Raw genomic sequence first — 24,933 nt, forward strand, 5'->3', positions numbered from 1 at the left:
AATTTATCATTTTAATTAATGTACTTAGTATCTGAAGGCGATCCACTTTTATCTTAAACGTGTGGGATTCCTGTGTATTAAGCCGCTGGATTACTTGTGCCCGCGTAATGAAAATGATGGTGGAACGAGCTCTTACAAATATTCCGCAAGGTGAGATTATATACGACTAAATTATCTCTCACATACATACCATATACCCCCATTTTACAATCAAATAAAATTCTTCGGGTTTAGCGTGTAATGAGGACAATAGCGAGGCGACTTTCTTGTAAATGTCGTCGCAAGATAAGATAAAATCTGTGCCTCACTTCCGCGAATGGGTCGAACTGGTATTCACCAGCCTATTCGGCCTGGGAAGGTTTCTCTTAAAATGACAATGACTAAAATTCTCTTAAAATGACAAAGTGTGTTTGTGTGTTGTGTGAGGGATGGGGTCTTTCTATTCCTGTCTTTTTAAGCATTGTTTAAGATATTCAGTACTATCTGGTGTATAATATGTAAAGTAATACTTTATGGACCTAAATGCACCTACTTGTGTACTTGATAGGTTATGCTGCTGCAGTGGAAAATGTAAATACAATACCACAAGATATTTTGGCAGAAGTGGTTAGTATAAACTAGCACATTTTAGCCAATGCAACTTTGTCAACACCCAGGGGGGTCTTCAGGGTAAAAAAGATAGGGATGCTTGTCGGGAAATTCGATACATACCGCTAAAAAATACTGGCACACCAAAAATTGCTACCCTAAAAAAATACCCAAGAAGCCTATTTTTCCTCGGATACTCCCTAGGCCTTTCAGGTCGACATGGGAAGAACCCCCCCCCCCCTTTCCCGGGTCAACACACTTTGTATTGGTTGCAAGGTCCAGTTCACACTATTACATCCAAGTAACATAATGCACTTGTCATTTAAAACCCCCATTCCATGGTCCCAGGGAAGTGTAGGGTTAACGTGAGGGCTTAAAGAACTAAAGAACAAGAAGCTGTCCTGAAGGATAGGGGAATCGACAGTTTTTGACTCTAAGACTTTTCCCCACCATGGGGGCTTAGGGACAAATGAATAACATAACAAATGTACTTTGCAAAAGTCATGTCAGTCAGTTTCTGGCTTGAGACTCTTTCTCTTCTGTAGCAAGCAATTCCATGTATCAGCATGTGGCAAGCTGCATGGCGGAATGTGCAAAAATAAATATAAATGATAACTTATGCCTGATGAAGATAATTTTTTTTTTTTTTGGTAACTGTTATCTTCATTGTTATATTACTATTAGTGTTAAATTTGCTAAAGGGCCTATGGTACTATCTATTGAGACCGTTGCTAGGGAAATTTGTTTGTATTATAAAAGCTTTGTTTTTTTGTCAAATCTCTTGGAACTTTCAACATAAGTGTCTTAGACATAAATGACACAAGTGATGATGTATCTGACCCCTCCCAGAACAGAACAGAAAAAAATATTTGGAGAAGCTACTGTTCAAATCTAACATCATATTTTTTGCAGAAATATTTTAACATCACTATTTTCTAAAACTTCACACATCCAATTTGCGAAATTTTGATACCCCTAGAAATGGCAAATTTTTATGTTCTTCGAAAACCACATTTGGTAATAACTTTTTTATTTCTTCAAAAATCCTATGTGCTAAGTTGTTAGGGATTGGTAATATCAATGGTTTGAGTGAAAAAAATTCACAATTGTTGTAAAATGTTCAAAATTAACATGTTTTTCTTGTGTGGAAATGGCTGCCATCTTGTTTTTTCACTTGGATTTCATCTTGGATTTGGTAGGAGTTAATGAGGCAAACAGGTGCGGGTAGTTTGAGTGTAAGAATCTAATTACACTCAAACATCATGCAAAAAACACGCAAAATTCACACAGAATTTGCACACAAAATGTTAAGTTTGTGCCCCCCCATCAGAAAATCCTAGGTATGCACCTGTACTTGTACATATTTTGTACTTTCAGATATCAACATATCAACATTATGTTTATCTCTACTGTAAATTTCATTTATTTAATTCATTTCATTAATTTATAGTGCCAAGATGTGGCTTTGTTTCTTCAATACAAGATAACTCAGATACCTTTGGATCGCTACAAAAAGGTAACAATTTAAACTACTAGAACAAGAAACAGCATAGTTTGATTCCTGATTAAAATGGCCAAACCCAGCTCCCATCTGTTTTTTCTATAGAAACTCCAAGAGATGGAACTACAATGTGACCCCAAAACAGTTTTTAATGTAATAAGTTATGTTTTTAGGTGAGTTATTTATTAAATGTGTAATAAATGCATAATGTATTGTCAATAACTCAAGAATTTCATATAATATCCTTAGAATTTTTACACATCATTGCTTCTCATCTTTTGGTATGCTTTCATTTCACAAATTGTAAATCCTGTTTGAAAAGCACAATACATGATGTAGGAATTTCGAAGTTTACAGTCAAGAACAGAATGTATGACAAAAGAGTTAAATCTGATTGAAAACAAAAAAGAGATTTTACTTCATAATATATTTTGACTGTCTAGAACTCCAATAGCAAAATGAATTTTACTCCTGGTGCATTTCAGATCAACAGGGAAAATTAATTGTTCAGTATAAAAGAGATTTTACTTCATGATATATTTTCATTGTTAGAATACCAATAGCAGAATGAATATTACTCCTGATATATTTCAGATCGGCAGGGAAAAAAAATTGTTCAGTAGATCAGCTGATATCTGAGTTGAACTCTTCTATGCTTTGGAGTGTGTCATCATTAGCTGTCATAAAGCGTATCTGGACTGAACAGGTATGTAGGTTGATATACAGAAGACAAATACAAGTTAAGAATAACTGGGTATTAAACATTTATACAGGCTTGTTACGTTTTTTCGTCCAATAAATGAGTTAAATACCCTGCATACCTGTCTGCTCTCCTGTATTACAGTAGGTGGAAGTATCAAAATTTTGGACCTCTTCTCCTGCTCTACTGTATTACAGTAGGTGGAAGTATCAAAATTTTGGACCTCTTCTCCTGCTCTACTGTATTACAGTAGGTGGAAGTATCAAAATTTTGGACCTCTTCTTCTGCTCTACTGTATTACAGTAGGTGAAAGTATCAAAATTTTGGACCTCTTCTCCTGCTCTACTGTATTACAGTAGGTGGAAGTATCAAAATTTTGGACCTCTTCTCCTGCTCTACTGTATTACAGTAGGTTGAAGTATCAAAATTTTGGACCTCTTCTCCTGCTCTACTGTATTACAGTAGGTGGAAGTATCAAAATTTTGGACCTCTTCTCCTGCTCTACTGTGTGTAGCATCAGATCTCCAACTTTTAGTGTTTTTTATTGCTTCAGAAAAATCCTCCATACAAACTCATTGATGAAAAATGATAATTCCTCGTGTAGCGCTAGTGTGTGCGAGAGCTTCATGAATGGCAAATGTCTGCTGAGTGCTGCTTGGCTTAATAGCAGGAAAGCCAATTAGCTGCTTTAGCTTGCGAGCCCCCCTGTGAGAGTACCTCCCCCCCAAAAAAATTCTGAAGCCTCAAGATTTTCTAGGGTTGACAGGTATGATCCTGAGGGGGGGAGATTTTGACTCTGGACACCTTGAAAAATCAGTGCCCCCTGGCTTAAAAAACAAACAGGATTTCAGTAGGGCTCATAAAACAAATTAGAGCCCCCCCTTAGAGGGCCCCCTTTTTGGTGGTTAAATTTTGTGCGCCCCTCCCCCCTTCCCCAAAACACTCCCTTATGCCATCAGTCAGATTGAAGTGTAAAGTGTACAAATTTTATAATCTTGACATTACCTCAGACATAACCTGGGTCCCAATGACATCCACCAGCTTACTAATTAATTAATTAATTAATTAATTAATTAATTAATTAATTAATTAATTAATTAATTAGTTAATTAATCAATTGATTAATCAAGCAATTAATCAATTAATTGATTGATTAATTAATCAATTAATCAATCAATTAATTTTAAAGCATTTTATTTCTAAAAATAAGACTTTGTTAAAAACACCCTTAAAAAATCTTGCCAAAAAATATTGTAGATGCTTGGGATAGCAGTGGCATATCGCCGCCTTATACACTATTACGCACATCAGTATTTGTAAGAAATAAGACCCGCTCACATGCGTTCACCAGAGATTGACAATAAAAAGTAATGACCAACATTCAGTGTAAATGATCTGCAACATCAGCTCTGCGCAAGGCTAGTTTATGCTTCAGTTTCTACACCACCTGAAGGCTCTATAATAATTTCGCTTTTATAACAACTATTATTGTGCAAGTTACCTAAGCTGAAAAAAGTATGATAAAAACTTTTAATTAAAAACTAGGCTCTTTTTGTTCTAAGTTTGACTTTTCTTTCAGTGACTTTTGTCTAATTTCTTGTTTTTATTTTTATTTTTGTCTAAATCCTTTTTTAGTTGAAGCTGTAGTTTTCATTTGCAATGTTGTCCTCTTTTTATGAATGTGTTTTAGATAGATGTTCGAATGAACACTTGTTCGTTTTTCAGTTGTCCGGCTGTCCGGTTGTCTTTGTTGAGATCTAAACATTTCTTTTATCAACCACCACATATTGATCCAGAAAAGGGTGTCATTTCATTTTAAAATTGCCGTATGCAATACACTTTTGTACCCTTTTTCATCTTGCCCATCTACAAATTTTACGACATGACAAAATAATCAATAGTCTATTTTGTGCAGTGAACGTGCCCTTTTTTGCTTTATTACAAAATGTGATTCCTTTGACACAAATATATCCACATGATTTCACCAAAAGTTACTTAACTTATATCATCTAACTGACAAATGCAAAATAGTACTTGTCCGTCCTGTGGAATGGCTAGAAGCTGTAGGCATTTATTTTACCCCGCTTTAGGCTCCTGTAGTACATCTGCGGCATGACCCCTGACCATTTTTACTTGTCTAAAAACTAAGTTACTTGGTGGCAAGATCAAATGTCTTGTTATTGATAGACAGTTCTAGCTTTACTGTTATGCCAGACAAAATCTCTTACTATTGTAATATATATATATATATATATATAGTGTTGGTTTGAGAAAAATACAAACTACATAGGTTTCCCTACAGGTCTGTTTCGGGGTTGCCCACTCATCCCCTGATGAGTGGGCAACCCCACTCATCTATATATATATATATTTTTTTTTTTTTGCTGCAACAGGGCAAGTTCATCTGCAGTCCTGATCTGGCCAAAACATTAAACGTCGGACAAGTAAGTCTTATCACGCTCGCTTCCTTCTTTTATACGAAAGGAATTTGAGTACCTTCTATGGGAAGCTCTTTAATACTTTTTAAAACAGTATTCTATTTAAAGTTGTGGAGTTTTGTTTTCGATCTTTAAAAACATTTAGTATAGATTAAAGTTATCTTAAATTATCGTTTAATTTAATTAAGGTATTTCAAATTAACACTTAACTTAATTAAGGAATATTTAATCCCGTTAATTAAGTGGAGTGTTAATTTCCTATAATAAATAAATTCTAACTGTTTTCCTCCCACACATGACGCTTATTCATTTAGAGCCAAAGTGTTAATTTGTTTTTAAACAAATAAAAATATATGAGCCCCTTGTCACTCTAGAATTAGATGCCCAGGGCGCTAAACAAACATTTACAGTATTCTGTAGTATGAGCCCCTGTTCAGTGAGTCTGGAATCCTAGACAAACACATGCTTTCTTCATTAAGATATATCTCATTTGCTCCGACCAAGGCCTAATGCTCAGAATGTCTGCTAAAATGCTCTGTTTTCACAAGGGCGTAAAGCATATCATTTCAACCTTGCGCTGATTCACCTTTGACTTGCTTTGTTCTAATGGCAGTTGGTGGACATGGGATGGAAGCTGAGTATGGGCATGAGTTCCAGTTCTTGTCGTAGTCTCAATGCTCCTTTCATCACAGCTGCCATTACGGTAGCCAGCCCATCCGGCGATCTTACTACCAAGTCTCTGGAGATGACTATCCTTGAATTTAAGGTGATGGTTGATAGCTAATGTCAAACGCAAACTAATGATGTGCGTGAAGTGTGTGGAGGGAGTGCCCCACACCCACCTCCCCTCCCTTGGCTGTCGAAAGTGGGTCATTTCTTATTGAAGAACCGTCAAATTCCATCCTTTTCCCCCCTCCTCCCCACCTCCCCTCCCTTGGCTGTCGAAAGTGGGACATTTCTTATTGAAGAACCGTCAAATTCCATCCTTTTCCCCCCTCCTCCCCACCTCCCCTCCCTTGGCTGCCAAAAGTGGGTCATTTCTTATTGAAGAACCGTCAAATTCCATCCTTTTCCCCCCTCCTCCCCACCTCCCCTCCCTTGGCTGCCAAAAGTGGGTCATTTCTTATTGAAGAACCGTCAAATTCCATCCTTTTCCCCCCTCCTCCCCACCTCCCCTCCCTTGGCTGTCGAAAGTGGGTCATTTCTTATTGAAGAACCGTCAAATTCCATCCTTTTCCCCCCTCCTCCCCACCTCCCCTCCCTTGGCTGCCAAAAGTGGGTCATTTCTTATTGAAGAACTGTCAAATTCCATCCTTTTCCCCCCTCCTCCCCACTTCCCCTCCCTTGGCTGTCGAAAGTGGGTCATTTTGTTTTGAAGAACCGTCAAATACCACCCTTTTTCCAACTCCCCCTCCCCTCCCTTGGCTGCCAAAAGTGGGTCATTTCTTATTGAAGAACCGTCAAATTCCATCCTTTTCCCCCCTCCTCCCCACCTCCCCTCCCTTGGCCGCCAAAAGTGGGTCATTTCTTATTGAAGGACTGTCAAATTCCATCCTTTTCCCCCCTCCTCCCCACCTCCCCTCCCTTGGCCGCCAAAAGTGGGTCATTTCTTATTGAGGGACTTTCAAATCCCATCCTTGTCCCCCCTCCTCCCTACCTCCCCTCCCTTGGCCGCCAAAAGTGGGTCATTTTGTATTGAAGGATAGTCAAATAACATCCTTTTCCCATCTATGACTCCTCCCCCTCCTATCTGGGCATGAAAAACGCAATTCCAGTACTCAAGTTTGAGGGGGAGGGGGGACGGGGTCACCGTTCATTACAGTCATTGCACCTTGACGACAAAGCCTCCTAAATTGAATTCTTACAAGGACTTTTTTCTCTCTTACAGAAGTTCTCAAGTCATTTGAGGGAGATAGCTTCAGTTCTTGAGACAGTGTGATTGGTCCTTCACTGTCAGGAAATACAAGAAAAAATGTCGTTGAGAATGTGCATATCCATAGACTTGATTTAGATTAAGAATGTGGAGAATTCGGTATGGTAGAGCAAAGCGTTCTTCACAATGGACTCCACTGTACTGGTTCACCGATCCAATTACGTGTACTGTATATACATTTTCACAGGCAGGAAAAATATGTGTGATGATACTAAATTCACTATAAAAGTTTAATTTAAATTGGCCGTAAGTTTGGCATCTCTCTGTAATCGATTAAAAATAGGTGAAGTTGAATTTAGGTATTTTTTCAAAGTTCATCATCTAACCTCCTTCTTTTGTAGCTGGACTAACATTCAGTACGGTCTTGAATGGATTTGGTGATAGTCATAAGCTGTATTAGCAACCTTTGTTCGAATGATTGGCATGACCCTTCCCGCCAAAAAGTAATATTGGTCATGTATGTTTAGCTGCGAACCATGAGTCGAATCTACTCTTGGACGCCAAAACATTCGTGACCCCGAAATTAAAGGTCGTTACCGACGAAACCAGGTAGCCTGCTGGTATTTTAAATTTACATTGGCGTTCTCCCACTATTGGCACACGCTAACATTCAACTAAATTTTATCCAACTTAATTCAACACATTTCGCGAACAAGTGACCTTGCTGTATACCTTCTGTTCTGTGATGACGCAAGAACCTATCGGCTGTCAACCAATCACAGGCAACCACAACTTGGTGAACTCGGCAACCAGGGCCCGGAAAAGGAATTTCGGAAGAGGTTCCTAACACCAAGTTCTGGCATACGCACCTGAATGTTATTTTAGGCGCAGTTCGCAGCGAAGCTTTTGTAATACATGTAGAACTAGATGCAAAGCTTTACAAATAATGGTCGTTATAAATAGAGCTTTGGATCTAGGTAAAGTTCAGTCTTAATAAATAAATACAGCTACTCCCCCAGATCGTAGTTGGGATCTCTACGACAACTTGTATTAATAAAACCACGACATATGACATATGTATTAATAAAACCACTTCATTTCGCACTTGTTAATTATTTAAAGTATAATTTCGATGTCCAACTGTTATATGCTCATTTCTATGGCTTGGGAACGTGACGGATGTATTTTTTTGTCAGTATTTACTTGTAAAACCTTTTCCCACGGAGGATTCAAGGTGCGGATAATTTGATATCAAACGGGTCGGGAAAGAAAATCCCTTAAAAAATTTGCAAGCCAAAACCCTAGGAAGAAAACAAAACAATGAAAAACAGATGTTTCCTCCCCGTCAGAAATCAAATGATCATTCCACTACCTTGCCCGTCACAGACGCGTACAACATACCTTTTGGGGCTGATTTATAGCTTATATACAGACTGCGCTATCTGTATTCTTACAAGCAGGATTTTACGGCATTCTGCGGGCGCTACTAAGTCCGGTTAGTATATGTAGTGGGCTTGTGCGAGTCAATAATGGCTCCCATGCAATCTCGTGGCCTGAGAGAGAAAGTTCCACACACTGCCCGCGTACATCAAAACCACCCGATGAAAATGTACCTCTTTTTTTATTTTCGAAGGCGGGACTCTTAGTTGTACAACATTAGGTGCCCTTATAATTATTGATTTTTTATAATTCAGGGGCTTAGTACTAGCCCTAGGATCCGATCAGGGGCTTAGTACTGTCCTGGGATCAAATCAGGGGCTTAGTACTGTCATGGGATCCGATCAGGGGCTTAGTACTAGCCCGGGGATCCGATCAGAGGCTTAGTACTGTCCTGGGATCCGATCAGGGGCTTAGTACTAGCCCTAGGATCCGATCATGGGCTTAGTACTGTCCTGGGATCCGATCAGGGGCTTAGTACTGTCCTGGGATCCGATCAGGGGCTTAGTACTGCCCTAGAATCCGATCAGGGGCTTAGTACTGCCCTGGGATCCAATCAGGGGCTTAGTACTGTCCTGGGATCCAATCAGGGGCTTAGTACTGTCCTGGGATCCGATCAGGGGCTTAGTACTGTCCTGGGATCCGATCAGGGGCTTAGTACTGTCCTGAGATCCGATCAGGGGCTTAGTACTGTCCTGGAATCCGATCAGGGGCTTAGTACTGTCCTGGGATCCGATCAGGGGCTTAGTACTAGCCCTAGGATCCGATCAGGGGCTTAGTACTGTCCTGGGATCCGATCAGGGGCTTAGTACTGCCCTGGGATCCGATTAGGGGCTTTGTACTGTCCTGGGATCCGATCAGGGGCTTAGTACTAGCCCGGGGATCCGATCAGGGGCTTAGTACTAGCTCGGGGATCCGATCAGGGGCTTAGTACTGTCCTGGGATCCGATCAGGGGCTTAGTACTGCCCTGGGATCCGATTAGGGGCTTTGTACTGTCCTGGGATCCGATCAGGGGCTTAGTACTAGCCCGGGGATCCGATCAGGGGCTTAGTACTGCCCTGGGATCCGAATTGGGTCTGAGTACTGCCCTGGGATCCGATCAGGGGCTTAGTACTGTCCTGGGATCCGATCAGGGGTTTAGTACTGCCCTTGTATCCGATCAGGGGCTTAGTACTGCCCTGGGATCCGATGAGGGGCTTAGTACTGTCCTGGGATCCAATCAGGGGCTTAGTACTAGCCCGGGGATCCGATTAGGGGCTTAGTACTGCCCTAGGATCCGATCATGGGCTTAGTACTGTCCTTGGATCCGATCAGGGGTTTAGTACTGTCCTTGGATCCGATCAGGGGCTTAGTACTGCCCTGGGATCCGATGAGGGGCTTAGTACTGTCCTGGGATCCGATCAAGGGCTTAGTACTGCGCGCTTTCCCCACACCCCTCTTCCCCCTCCCAGGCAGAAAAAAAAAACGTCAGACGCAAGTTTGCAAGATATTATTTTATTTATCTATAACTCCGAATTTTACTTGTATACAGTCCCGGCAATATTAAATGGTTAAAATCCCGTATCTCGCTATAAAAAATTCTTCATCCCGTGCGACATTTCTATACTAAATCTCGCTTGTTGTGTTAACTCGAATTCTCGTATCCCGACCGTTAAACGCTTGAAGAACGCATCTCAAAAAAAATATTGTGGACTTTCTTACTGCAGTACGCGTTAAACCAAATCGCCGTTGCGGTTTTTACGGTATTAGACCGGGTTCTATTTCAAATATATATATATATATATGTGCCGTGGTATTGCGGAGTTTACGGAGTTTTTAACGACCCCCCTTACAATTTTTTTCTTGGCTTGTGGATATTTTGGCCTGTCAATGAGTTGATAAACTTTTACATTAAAGAGAGAGAGAATTGCTAAATAGCAATTTATTTATTTCTGTATTTTATGCATTTAAATGATATCAAAACAACGATTACTGAAACAACGTCATTTTTCTTCGCTTCTTTGTTGTCCTGTACATACTAAAAGAAATGCGCCCGTGCGTTACGATGCCACGGCGACATAGCGAGCCCCTAAGGAACCAAAGGCGCCCAAATAGACCTGTATTTTTTTCATCCTAAATCTCGGCGAGCTGTGCGTGGCGTAACCGTATTACAGGCCTGGGATCCTGGTTATTGTCCTCCCCATAAATGCGCGGGTCGGAATACCTTGCAAGAGTACAGCATATTCGCCGGAAATTTCGGTGCTTAGCGCCTTCGGGTTCTTTACAGCCTTCCGTAAAAGCCTTGTGCTGCCATACCGATTGGGTAATCCGAATGTATGATTTCCGTTTTGTTCTTGAGGCCGGGATTGATCCCAGGCCAATGTTTTTTTTTTTCAATTCATTTTTTTCCTTATTGTTTAACCCATGGAAATGTATTGGAAATGTCTCGTTTGGCTTTAGGGCAAAAAGACTTTAAAAATGAGTTTGCAAACAACACTTTTCTCTTCGAACGCTCTAATAAAGACTCGCGAAATGTGCCGAAAGAATGTTGACGAAATTGAGGTCTTTAAGTCCAGCAAGATATAGAAAAGGGACCGAATTGGTGTAGATAGGTTTTTTTTGTTGGGGAGAGGGGGGGGGGGGGGGGGGGGTGTTCCTGGGAGTTCCCGATTTATTTCTGTCAACCAGTTATAAAATAGTCAATCAACCAGTTGCTTTCTGTAAACTAGAGCAATGTTCAAGGAAGTGCAAGGAAGTAAATTGTGCAAGGAAGTAATTGTGCAAGGAAGTAAATTGTCTGTCAAATAAAAATGAATCGCTAAACTTTGTGTGATTATTACCTATTGTTCACGGGAATTTATTTCCAGGAAATCTAATGCAATTCCTTACTAGATAAAGCAATTGAGAGACTCTTTTTAATCGTGCATTTGCTGTTTCGTGGTATTTATTGTATTTTCTAAGTTTGTTTCATAGTTTTGAATGGGTATGGCCTCTGATGTGTCTTGTATTGAAATAAGGTTAAGCCCGTATTTGTCAAGTTAAAACCATCGCTAAAAACCATCGCTAATTCTCTTATTTAACTTTCATTTCCATGAATAATCATTCTCACTAGCTTACAACATGATTTATAAACTTGGGAAAATGTTTCAGATTACGTTTTCCGGTTTTTCACAAGCGAAAGAAGACAACGCGCGAAACCTCTTTGAAGTCCCGTGCGGCTTGCTCAAATTAGCTCCAAATGTGACTTCATCGCTCGGTGCCAATATCAGATCATCACGAGAGATCTCTCGATCTAGATAATCCTACTAAACTCAAAACGTTCTTTGCCACTGGTGACAACCACTGGTGACAACCACTCGTGACAAAACCACTGGTGACCACCACTCGTGACAACCACTCGTGACAACCACTCGTGACAAAACCACTGGTGACAAAACCACTCGTGACAACCACTCGTGACAACCACAGGTGACAACCACTCGTGACAACCACTGGTGACAAAACCACTGGTGACAACCAGTGGTGACAACCACTCGTGACAACCACTGGTGACAACCACTAGTGACAACCACTCGTGACAACCACTCGTGACAACCACTCGTGACAACCACTCGTGACAACCACTCGTGACAAAACCACTGGTGACAAAACCACTCGTGACAACCACTCGTGACAACCACAGGTGACAACCACTCGTGACAACCACTTGTGACAAAACCACTGGTGACAACCACTCGTGACAAAACCACTGATGACAACCACTCGTGACAACCACTTATGACAAAACCACTGATGACAACCACTCGTGACAACCACTCGTGACAAACACTGGTGACAACCACTCGTGACAAACACTCGTGACAACCACTCGTGACAAAACCACTGGTGACAAAACCACTGGTGACAACCACTCATGACAACCACTCGTGACAACCACTCGTGACAACCACTCGTGACAACCACTCGTGACAAAACCACTGGTGACAAAACCACTGGTGACAACCACTGGTGACAACCACTCGTGACAACCACTGGTGACAACCACTCGTGACAACCACTCGTGACAAAACCACTGGTGACAACCACTCGTGACAACCACTGATGACAACCACTCGTGACAACCACTCGTGACAACCACTCGTGACAACCACTCGTGACAACCACTCATGACAACCACTCGTGACAACCAATCGTGACAACCACTCATGACAACCACTCGTGACAACCACTCATGACAACCACTCATGACAACCACTCGTGACAACCACTCGTGACAACCACTCGTGACAACCACTCATGACAACCACTCGTGACAACCACTCATGACAACCACTCGTGACAAAACCACTCGTGTGACAGCTACTATTTGAAGACCGTTCGTGACAATAATTTTCTTCCATCACACATAGGCTTTTTCTCAATCGCTTATTAGATACAAACGTACAATTTAACTCAATACTTTAGCACTATAAAAAATAGCGCAATTATTAAGTTGCTTCATTGTTTAACAATTATAAGTTTGTTGTCGGCATTCAGCAGCAGCTTAGATTTTTCGAATCAGCGAAGAAATGTCATACCATAAACATGAAAGTATTTGTGTAATGGAATCCTTAGATCAAATCCTTTTAAGCAACTTCGTGTTCAATTCTATATTCTGAGAAACATGAAAGTAAATGTTTATTTCATACTATTTCATTCCGGTACCTTAGTCACTTGGTAACGAGGTTTGAGACCTCGAGGGGAAATAAAAAATACTTTAAAATAGTAGATAACTAAATAGATAACTAAAACTCCACGGGTTTCTTTGGTAGTCTGTTTAGTATCGCAGTGTTATTTACATACATTTAGGGCGCCTGTCAGGGAATGCGGCGCGTATTCATTCATACTAAGGGCCCGATTACATGAAAAATTTCAAATACTTGTAAAATTGCTCTTTCGGTTACATGAACGAGTTTTCAGCCCGGGTTGGCAAACAGGGCTAGGATTTTCAGCCCGGGCTAGCGGGTTAAAATCTCCATGAAATCGCGTAAATATCTCTGCCCGGGCTGGAAAACAATACAATTCAAGTCCAGCCCGGGCTGAATAGAACTCAGCCCGGGCTGGATTTAAGGCATATAATCGGTGAGCAGCTGCCCAGGCTGAAATTCATCATGTAATCGGCCCTTAAGATATGGTGAGGGGTGCTGCAAAATTTATTTCTAATGAAGCTGTCAATACATACTACAGTGTATTGCCCCAATTACGGACGGTTTTTGCATTTACTTTATAGAACACTTAGAATAGAACACTTTTGATATTTTTCCAGTAACAAGATTAGACGTTAACCTAATAAAATACTAATAATATATATACAAATTTTTAACGTTTAGGGCGCCGTGCTCGAAAAGTATGTGTCACTGTTTGCCCTAATCCCGGTCTTGGTAAGATCTTTCATCCACGTTAATTACATTGAGATCGTGACACTTGTGACAATTGGCTTTTATTTGATAGCAATTGATTCTAATCAAACCAACCTCATACAGATGAAGGGTCTTGGTAAGATCTGGCATCCACGTTAAACATTGAGATCGCACTATTTTCCAGGAAGAAATTAACAGAATACCACTCGTGACAATTGGTTTTAATTCGTTAGCAATTGATCCTAATCAAACCAAGTGGTATAGTGTTAATTCTGTTAATTATTTCCTGGAAATTGGTGCGATCTCAATGTAATTATCGTGGATGAGAGATCTTACCAAGACCTTTCATCTGAATGAGTTTGGTTTGATTCGGATCAATTGCTATTGAATTTAAGCCAATGTAACTTATTAACGTTAATTATTGTTACGAAAAGTTTCAAGGCGCCTGTGGTCTTCACGAGTGGTTGTTACGAATGGTTGTCACCAGTGGTTTTGTCACCAGTGGTTGTCACCTGTGGTTGTCACGAGTGGTTGTCACGAGTGGTTGTCACCAGTGGTTTTGTCACCAGTGGTTGTCACCAGTGGTTGTCACCAGTGGTTTTGTCACGAGTGGTTGTCACCTGTGGTTTTGTCACGAGTGGTTGTCACGAGTGGTTGTCACGAGTGGTTGTCACGAGTGGTTGTCACCAGTGGTTTTGTCACGAGTGGTTGTCACCAGTGGTTTTGTCACCAGTGGTTGTCACGGGTGGTTGTCACGAGTGGTTGTCACCAGTGGTGAAAAACGTTTTGACCCCTGCTAATCTGCTCATATCCATTGATCTTGGAAGATTACTAAGGATCAAAGCTGATCCCGAGAGTTCCATGATCTCCATCGCTCGCCCTTGTATTCCTCAATCTTGTAATGTACATGGCAACATACCAGCTTGGTTTTGTAGAACATCATCGGGGCGTGTCCAACATGTGTTAAGGTCACTTCTCGCACCAGTCTCTCTCAATCAGCTTTATACGAAAACTTCACGACGATGCTCAGAATCGGCGCCGAAATGCTAAATTGACGCAGAGATATCGAAGTTACAATGAATAATTTAAAATAATATGAATTTCTCCATAGTGCAGTAAAACCACTTGCTCGCTCGATCTTGATAAGCTTGGTGCTGATTGGCTGTCGCCAGGCTAACGCTCTTCTCTGTCAAAACCATCCTCGTCCAAACACGTACTTGTAATCTGATAGCGTTAAACAAACTATCTCTTTTCCATAATTCTCACACTGTCTGTAGTCATACTAATTAGTCTGCTTTGGCCAAGCTCGCGAATAAAATTCGACGGGAGAACCGCAAATTTCCTTCGGAAAGTGCTACTTTTCATTCCTCGAATTTAACACATTTAGATCGGCGCGCTAGGTCGATAAAGCGATAAAGTAGAGAGCTCAGGCGAAGATATGACAAGATAAATTGCCATTCAATGTCGAAAAAGACATCACAATTTCGAGGGGCTAATCTCGATAGCGAATGCGTGAGCAGTGTGGTATGGTGATCGGAGTTGCTGTGCGACACGAGACGAAAGTGATAATATATTCATCAATTAGGATAGTTACACTGGAGACGGCTTTTCCACGGGTATTTTTCATTGGTTGATATCCTAAACACAAGACTCCGCTGAATCCGTAATTTGTAAAAGCTCTAGCACACCTCTTCAGTACAGAACATAAACAGAATTTATCGCAGAAGGAAATATCCGCGATAATGGCGACTGTTTTCGGAGGAAAATGGAGTTACATCGACGGGGAGAATGGTAAGAATGAGTCTAGGAATGAAACTTATAGAAAACACAATTAGGTAATCCTTTGTCAAACAAATCAACTCCTGCGTTTCTCACGCTAGGGTGATCCCAACATTCCATATAGAAATAGAAAGGTGTTGTTCGAGTATTTAGTAGCAAAATCACTCGTGTCAAAAACTAATTTTCTAAATACTAATTGATTTTGAGCCTCGATGGCGAACAGGGCGTTGTAAAAATACTATTTAATTTTTATATTTTGTTGATTCTCGTGACATTTCAGACATTTTGAAAATGACAGATTTGAGAAGGTTGATTTACTATCAGGGGTTTAATATGGAGTGTGTTATATGTATAAAGCATGGATGTTGGGACATACCGCTGTGAAATAATCATGTTTCTGTATAAATGCAGTTTTTGGATAAGTTCATATTTTACTCACAATGTCTATGCAATAAATAGTATTTTGTTTTAGTGTTAATTGCATTTTTGATGTATTAAGAGTTATGGCGGAACATCATTGATGTTTTCATTCTAGATTTCAGATGGTATATCAGCATCAATTGTTTTGATAACTCGAGCATGTAATAAAAGCAAGCAATTCATTTTGTTTAATAATCCTTACTTTGTATTATTATAGCTCAAATTTCCATCCCTTAAATTTGCTAATATTGATCAAGCATATTATTTCTATGCTATAAATCAAACAGTGATATTTCAATGTCCACTTAAAATACTGAATAATTCATCCACGGAACTAGCTGCGGCAAAAAAGGAAAATATTGCAAACTTCCTGTCTCTTATTTAAAAGGGAGATATAAAAGTTGAATTTGGATCTAGCCCTAGGGCCTTTGAGATGGCACAAGTGCTACATTGGAGCGGAGCCTGGGCACCAGTCGCCTATCGATATCGTGACGAAAGATGTCACGCAAGACTCTAGCTTGGGATCCCTGTGGAACACGTACGAACCGGTAGCTAACAGTACTTTAACAAATGACGGTAGAACCTTGCAGCTGACGTTTGCCAATAACAACAATGGTAAGAACGACGAAAAGTTGAGTCACACAATTTGTCCGTGTTGTGTGATATATCTCATGTACACAATTCGCCATCATGTGTGATATATCTTATGTACACAATTTGCCATCATGTGTGATATGTCTTATGTACACAATTTGCCATCATGTGTGATATATCTCATGTACACAATTTGCCATCATGTCTGATATATCTCATGTACACAATTTGCCATCATGTGTGATATATCTTATGTACACAATTTGCCATCATGTGTGATATATCTCATGTACACAATTTGCCATCATGTCTGATATATCTCATGTACACAATTTGCCATCATGTGTGATATATCTTATGTACACAATTTGCCATCATGTGTGATATATCTTATGTACACAATTTGACATCATGTGTGATTGTTAATGGCCATACTGTTGCGGCTACCCCGCCAATTGTGGCGAAGCTAATAAAATAATATATCTTATGTATTTTCAACCCATTGCATTGTACTTCTTTCATGTTCAAGCCATTTCTGGTAGCATAATACGAGGGGAATTGTAGGTATAGTCGGCGTACAATTGGTGGCAGAGCACGTGGAGGACAAGGGGAACATTGGGCCTCCCTCGATTTCTGGATTGTCTCGGAGCTCAGTCCACCCCCCCCCCCCTCCCCCCCCACCACCACCACACATGCACACACCCTTTTCTAGTAACCATGACGTTACATGCGTATATATGAGTTATATCAGTTAGTATTTCTTGAAAAACCTTTGGTGCATGGGCAAAAGAAAACATATTTCTGTGCTTAGTCTCTGCGATCCTTCGCACAGAAAATGTTTATATTGTATATTCTACATAAACAACACACAAGGTGTGAGGAGTGACGCGTACCAGTTTATTGGAGACGATATTACAAGTATAGATGTAATGTAAAATATACAAACATGTTCATGTATCAACTAGCAGAAGACTGGGGAAAAACAACCCCGGAAAAAACGACGCGTTATGCAAACTGGTAAGGTCAAGTGAAAGACGAATGTAATTAGCTAAATATATAGGCATGAGTGAGCCTCTAGGGAACGCGCAAGGCGCGAATTCCGAATGCCCAACATAAACGCATAAACATTTTAAATTGTCACTTGTATACAAAAAGTCTGAAATATTTTGGTTGCTACGGTACCTTTTTGCTAATTTCACCTTCGTAGTGTTGTCTGGGGGACCGCTGACCGATGAGTACCAACTTGCAATGATAAAATTCCACTGGGCAGCGACGGAAGAGTCCGCGGGCTCAGAGCACATGATTGACAGTCAGGGTCACGCAATTGAGGTAAACGCGTTACACATCTCGATTAGAGGATCTATCTATTGACTTCGCGTGACACATCCACATAAGAGGATCAATTTATTGACTTCGCGTGATACATCCACATTAGAGGATCTATTTATTGACTTCGCGTGACACATCCACATTAGAGTATCTATCTATTGACTTCGCATGACACATCCCCGTTTTAAACTTCATAAATTAGCTGTAGATTCCGATAACCCAAGACCTCGATCGGACTAAATTCTGTCCCTCCCTAACTCAAACTTGATAACTCAAACATCATTATGACTTTAACCCTCGATAAACTTCACGCTCACTTTAACCCTCGATAAACTTCACGCTGGCTTTACCCTCGATAAACTTCACGCTCACTTTAGTCCTCCATAAACTTCAAGCTCACTTTAACCCTCGCTGAACTTCACGCTGACTTTAACCCTCGATAAACTTCAACCTATAAACTTAAACCATCGATAAATTGAACGCCACGCTGACTTTAACCCACGATTAACTGAACGTTGACTTTTACCCTCGATTAACTGAACGCCACGCTGACTTTTACCCTCGATTTACTGAACATCACGCTGACTTTTACTCTCCATTAACTGAACACCCCGCTGACTTTTACCCTCGATTAACTGAACGCCACGCTGACTTTTACCCTCGATTAACTGAACGCCACGCTGACTTTTACCCTCGATTAACTGAACACCACGCTGACTTTTACCCTCGATTAACTGAACACCACGCTGACTTTTACCCTGGATTAACTGAACGCCACGCTGACTTTTACCCTCGATTAACTGAACACCACGCTTACTTTAACCCTCGATTGCTTAAACGCAACGCCGACTTTAACCCTCGATAAACTGAATGCTACACTCACTTAAATCCTCGATAACTAGAACGCCACACTGACTTAAACCCTCGATAAACTGAACGCCACGCTGACTTTCACCCCCCTCGATAACTTGAACGCCACACTGACTTTCACCCCCCTCGATAACTTGAACGCCACAATGACTTTCACCCCCCTCGATAACTTGAACGCCACACTGACTATCACCCCCCTCGATAACTTGAACGCCACGCTGACTTTCACCCCCCTCGATAACTTGAACGCCACACAAACTGAACGCCACGCTGACTTTCACCCCCCTCGATAACTTGAACGTCACACAAACTTAACGCCGCACTGACTATCACCCCCCTCGATAACTTGAAAGCCACACTGACTATCACCCCCTCGATAACTTGAAAGCCACACTGACCTTCACCTCCCTCGATAACTTGAACGCCACACTGACTTTCACCCCCCTCGATAACTTGAACGCCACACTGACTTTCACCCCCCTCGATAACTTGAACGCCACACAAACTGAACGCCACGCTAACTTTTACCCCCCTCGATAACTTGAACGCCACACTGACTTTCACCCCCCTCGATAACTTAAACGCCACACTGACTTTCACCCCCCTTGATAACTTGAACGCCACACAAACTGAATGCTACACTGACTTTCATCCTCCTCGATAAACTGAACGCCACGCTGACTTTCACCCGCCTCGATAACTTGAACGCCACACTGACTTTCACCCCCCTCGATAACTTGAACGCCACACAAACTGAATGCCACACTGACTTTCAACCCCCTCGATAAACTGAACGCCACACAAACAGAACGCCACGCTGACTTTCACCCCCTTCGATAAACTGAACGCCACACTGAATTGCACCCCGTCGATAACTTGAACGCCACACTGACTTTCACCCCCCCCCTCGATAACTTGAACGCCACACAAACTGAACGCCACGCTGACTTTCACCCCCCTCGATAACTTGAACGCCACACTGACTTTCACCCCCCCTCGATAACTTGAACACCACGCTAACTTTCACCCCCCTCGATAACTTGAACGCCACGCTGACTTTCACCCCCCTCGATAACTTGAAAGCCACGCTGACTTTCACCCCCCCCCCCCCTCGATAACTTGAGCGCCACGCTGACTTTCACCCCCCTCGATAACTTGAACGCCACACCGACTTTCACCCCCCCCTCGATAACTTGAACGCCACGCTGACTTTCACCCCCTCGATAACTTACAAGAACGCCACGCTGACTATCACCCCCCTCGATAACTTGAACGCCACGCTGACTATCACCCCCCTCGATAACTTGAACGCCACGCTGACTTTTACCCCCTCGATAACTTGAACGCCACACAAACTGAACTTTTTCTATATATTTTTACCTTGTGGACTTTTACACACCTAAAAAAGACGAAATTAATCTTGACACAGTTTTCTTATATTTTATTTTCGAATTTGTTCTGTTGAGTATATATCATCAGTAAAGTGGCCCATACTTTTATGCAATTTCGTGTTTTCAATTTCTTAGGTACAGCTTGTTCACTGGAATAAAACGAAATACAGAAATATTGGCGAGGCGATCACAGGCGAGCAAGGCATCTGCATATTGGCCGTCTTCTTTCAGGTGAATGACAAACAGGTTTTTATCGAGTAAGTAAGGTTTTTATCGAGCAAGACATGACGTCATTACCAGCCATACAGCCATTGAAGACACCCAGTAATAAGAAGCGGGAGAGATAATAGTTGGAATAGTGCATCCGCAAGACAATGTTTAAATCTGGGTGTAAGCATCTTTAGGGGAAACTACCGTCTTTTGACAACCGTGTATCATACGTCTGCGGTACGAGGGAAGGGTGGTGATACAAGATAATGGTTACTTGTTTCCATGCAAACTCAAGACGCAAGACGCTAACGTTTTAAACGTCAAAACCGTAATTTCTCAGGTTGGCAACGAAGCGAATGAAGGTCTTGACGTCATCGTTGATCTCCTGTCTAAAGACGAGCACAAGGTTGGTACCCCTGTTATGGTTTACCTGTGGTTATGTAAATGAATGTCACATGTTCAGACTCATTAATAAACACGTTCTTGTTGGTCCGCCATCTTGTTGGTTTACATGACAGACACCCCCTTTAATGTATTAGCTTCCCCAAGAGCTAGGCTCGAGAAGTCAAGTGCCCCCTTGTGTGTGTAATGTTTGTAAGCATTGTCACTAGGGGTGGTCACTGTCATAGCGTTTATTGCGTCCCAAGTGGTTCTTTTACGTCACTTCCATTCAGGTAAGCTTAAGTGTAGTGCAGCTTGAAGAGACGGGACCTCTGGTTTTATCAAGAAGACAGGAAACACAGGAGAGATCAATTCAATTCAAAACAACTTGTAACACAAATTCGAACCCATGCATGAAATCGGAAAAAAACTGAGAACCAAGATGTGAACCTGGGCAAAAACGGAGAACAACACACAGGCCATCCGTGATAAAGGAGCAGGGTCCCATAAGCAGTGTCCTGAAGGAGGGGCCCCATATGAATGGGTGGTAGTACAACAAGAGAAGGGTGGTGGTAAGAGGGGGTAGGGGAAAAGGGGGCGGTAGAAGAGAAGGGTGGTGTTATGAGATAAGGGGGTAGGAGAAAAGTGGGCGGTACAAGAGAAGGTTGGTGTTATGAGATAAGGGGGTAGGGGAAAAGGGGGCAGTACGAGAGAAGGGTGGTGTTATGAGATAAGGGAGCAGGAGAAAAGGGGGCGGTACGAGAGAAGGGTGGTGTTACAAGATAAGGGGGTAGGAGAAAAGGGGGTGGTACAAGAGAAGGGTGGTGTTACAAGATAAGGGGGTAGGAGAAAAGGGGGCGGTACAAGAGAAGGGTGGTGTTACAAGATAAGGGGATAGGAGAAAAGGGGGTGGTACAAGAGAAGGGTGGTGTTACAAGATAAGGGGGTAGGGGAAAAGGGGGTGATACAAGAGAAGGGTGGTGTTACAAGATAAGGGAATAGGAGAAAAGGGGGCGGTAAAAGAGAAGGGTGGTGTTACAAGATAAGGGGGTAGGAGAAAAGGGGATGGTACAAGAGAAGGGTGGTGTTACAAGATAAGGGGGTAGGAGAAAAGGGGGCGGTACGAAAAGGGTGGTGTTACAAGATAAGGGGGTAGGAGAAAAGGGGCCGGTACAAGAGAAGGGTGGTGTTATGAGATAAGGGAATAGGAGAAAAGGAGGCGGTACAAGAGAAGGGTGGTGTTATGAGGTAAGGGGGTAGGAGAAAAGGGGGCGGTACGAGAGAAGGGTGGTGTTACAAGATAAGGGGGTAGAAGAAAAGGGGGCGGTACGAGAAGGGTGGTGTTACAAGATAAGGGGGTAGGAGAAAAGGGGCCGGTACAAGAGAAGGGTGGTGTTATGAGATAAGGGAATAGGAGAAAAAGAGGCAGTACGAGAGAAGGGTGGTGTTATGAGATAAGGGGGTAGGAGAAAAGGGGATGGTACAAGAGAAGGGTGGTGTTACAAGATAAGGGGGTAGGAGAAAAGGGGGTGGTACAAGAGAAGGGTGGTGTTACAAGATAAGGGGGTAGGAGAAAAGGGGGTGGTACAAGAGAAGGGTGGTGTTACAAGATAAGGGGGTAGGAGAAAAGGGGGCGGTACAAGAGAAGGGTGGTGTTACAAGATAAGGGGGTAGGAGAAAAGGGGCCGGTACAAGAGAAGGGTGGTGTTATGAGATAAGGGAATAGGAGAAAAGGTGGCGGTACAAGAGAAGGGTGGTGTTACAAGATAAGGGGGTAGGAGAAAAGGGGGCGGTACAAGAGAAGGGTGATGTTACAAGATAAGGGGGTAGGAGAAAAGGGGGCGGTACGAGAGAAGGGAGGGGGATGGTACTGGGAAGGGTAGTAGGGGCACTATCCTTGTTCATATGACACACATTCTCCCTGATAATCTGTCACTCCCCTATTCGTGTTAATATGACACACATTCTCCCTGATAGTCTGTCACTCCCCTATCCGTGTTAATATGGCACACATTCTCCCTGATAATCTGTCACTCCACTATCCGTGTTAATATGACACACATTCTCCCTGATAATCTGTCACTCCCCTATCCGTGTTAATATGACACACATTCTCCCTGATAATCTGTCACTCCACTATCCGTATTAATATGACACACATTCTCCCTGATAATCTGTCACTCGGCCCCTATCCGTGTTTATATGACACACATTCTCCCTGATAATCTGTCACTCCCCTATCCGTGTTCATATGACACACGTTCTCCCTGATAATCTGTCACTCCCCTTAGTTATATTGTATTGTTTGTTGTTTTAGGGGTGTTTCTCAACTGAAGTCAAAGCAGCGATAGACCCAAAAATATTTTTCCCAGGTAAGCTGCTTTAAAGTCAACCTGCTGCATTTATTGTATTATGATTGGTACTACTAGAACATTCTCGAATGTGCCTTACGATGTAGCTGGAGCTACTAAATGTTTTTTAAAGCTTCAATAGTTGTGGGTCCACAGAAATTGGCTGCTTGGTTGTTGTGTTTTAATATATTATCCATGAAGAGTTACTCTTTTTTTGTAATAACCATATGGCAGTACAGTGCTTGCTCTGTGTCAAGTCTACTAAGAAGAATTAATTTACTATGATTTGTCCAACAGCAGAAAGTGAGTACTGGACATACGAGGGATCTCTCACTACCCCTCCCCTGACAGAAAACGTGACGTGGGTCATCTGTCAATCATCACTCATTCTATCTGAAGACCAGGTAAATGCTCATCTTGCTGCTTTAATAAAAACACTGTGTTGGTTTTGTCTTGCCTTGTTAAAAAGGATGTGGTCATTTATGGCTTAGTTGGGGGAGGGGGGAGGAGGAGGGGGTGTTGGTATTGCCAAGGGAGGGGAGGTGTGCTTTATGTCGGGGGTGGCTTAACTAGGTGAATTACATGCCGACTTCTTACGTGATAAATCCCCCTTACACTTGGAGTATCATTTCCTGAACGGGATTTCACCCAGATATAATAAAAACAAGCTTAAAAATACTAAGCTTTAATTTTTTGTTTTCAGATGAACGTTTTCCGAAACATCAGGAACTCCCATGGCGATCTCATGGCCAAGAATTCGCGCCCGGTCTGTCCGATTAACGGCCGTACAATCCGATCCTCGGATACGCTCAATAATAAACATAATGACCAGTAATCCGATAGATGTTTCTTTATTCCCCTTCTGTCTTAGAAATGAATACTATCAATTAAACATAGTTAAAATAATACTTTTCAAAGTACATCGGAATACCTGTGATAAACAGACAAAATTGGTAGTCAGATGTATTTTGCTTTTGATTTTTTGATATTTCTTTCTCAGATTTTTATTCTAAGAAGCACATCACCAATATTTAACACCGAATATTTTTTTGCGCCCAATATGACTAGATGTTTTAACCAGGCTTTGTAGCGAGCGCAGTGAGCGAGCAATATAAAAAGGGCACTTTAGTGTGCAATCAAAAATAAGATTGTGCCACGCGTACAATCAAACAACAATGCACATTAAAAGAGATGATAGGAATAATAAAGAAGTGAATAAAAACTACTAAATATAGTCTTGGAAACAAGAATCAATCAATAAAAATAATAAGAAATATATAACTAAAAATATACGTTTGGTTTGACTAATTCTATCCTTTGGGCAGAAGTGTTTTGTTTCACTGTAGTGTAGTTTTATAACCTATTAATTCACAGCTATCAGGTACACACAGGAACTGGTGGTATCTGGGAGATAAGGACATGTAAAATATAAATGTGAAATATATGCCGCCTCAATGTTATGATTGATTGTTTGGAAGCTGCGTTTCTATGTGAAGCGCAAAAGAACCAGAACAAATCCACTACATTAGGCGAAGCGCGCGACCGATCACCTGATATCCGCACATTATTTCGTATACTCGGTAAATGATGTGAGGCGTGTGATGGCGATCCCTAACTCGTCAACTGTTTGAAATGCGAATTATTCCCCCTCTACTCCCTAGTCACCATACTCCATCCCATCATGCACCTTTC

General features: G+C 41.7%; 2 protein-coding genes across 3 annotated transcripts; both read left to right on the plus strand.

Annotated features, from left to right (window-relative positions):
- Positions 1-28: 28 nt before the first annotated feature.
- On the plus strand, positions 29-8,204 carry LOC5512187 (COMM domain-containing protein 6). Its single transcript, XM_001632450.3, has 8 exons — positions 29-150; positions 548-606; positions 2,039-2,104; positions 2,195-2,262; positions 2,684-2,795; positions 5,183-5,233; positions 5,841-5,993; positions 7,116-8,204. The coding sequence occupies exons 1-8, from the start codon at positions 108-110 to the stop codon at positions 7,164-7,166; spliced, it is 603 nt and encodes a 200-aa protein (XP_001632500.2). The 5' UTR covers positions 29-107; the 3' UTR covers positions 7,167-8,204.
- A 6,959-nt stretch (positions 8,205-15,163) lies between these two features.
- On the plus strand, positions 15,164-24,524 carry LOC5512188 (carbonic anhydrase 1). Of its 2 annotated transcripts, none has more exons than XM_032381572.2 (8): positions 15,164-15,707; positions 16,533-16,730; positions 17,917-18,038; positions 20,435-20,530; positions 20,850-20,915; positions 23,208-23,262; positions 23,542-23,645; positions 23,945-24,524. In XM_032381572.2, exons 1-8 carry the CDS (start codon positions 15,659-15,661, stop codon positions 24,074-24,076), a joined length of 822 nt encoding a protein of 273 aa, XP_032237463.2. In that variant the 5' UTR covers positions 15,164-15,658; the 3' UTR covers positions 24,077-24,524. The 2 variants fall into 2 exon arrangements, with proteins under 2 accessions (XP_032237463.2, XP_032237462.2); XM_032381571.2 differs by having other exon boundaries at positions 15,168-15,707; positions 23,539-23,645.
- Positions 24,525-24,933: the final 409 nt, after the last annotated feature.

The sequence above is a fragment of the Nematostella vectensis genome, chromosome 10, assembly GCF_932526225.1.
Source record: "Nematostella vectensis chromosome 10, jaNemVect1.1, whole genome shotgun sequence".
NCBI lineage: Eukaryota > Metazoa > Cnidaria > Anthozoa > Actiniaria > Edwardsiidae > Nematostella > Nematostella vectensis.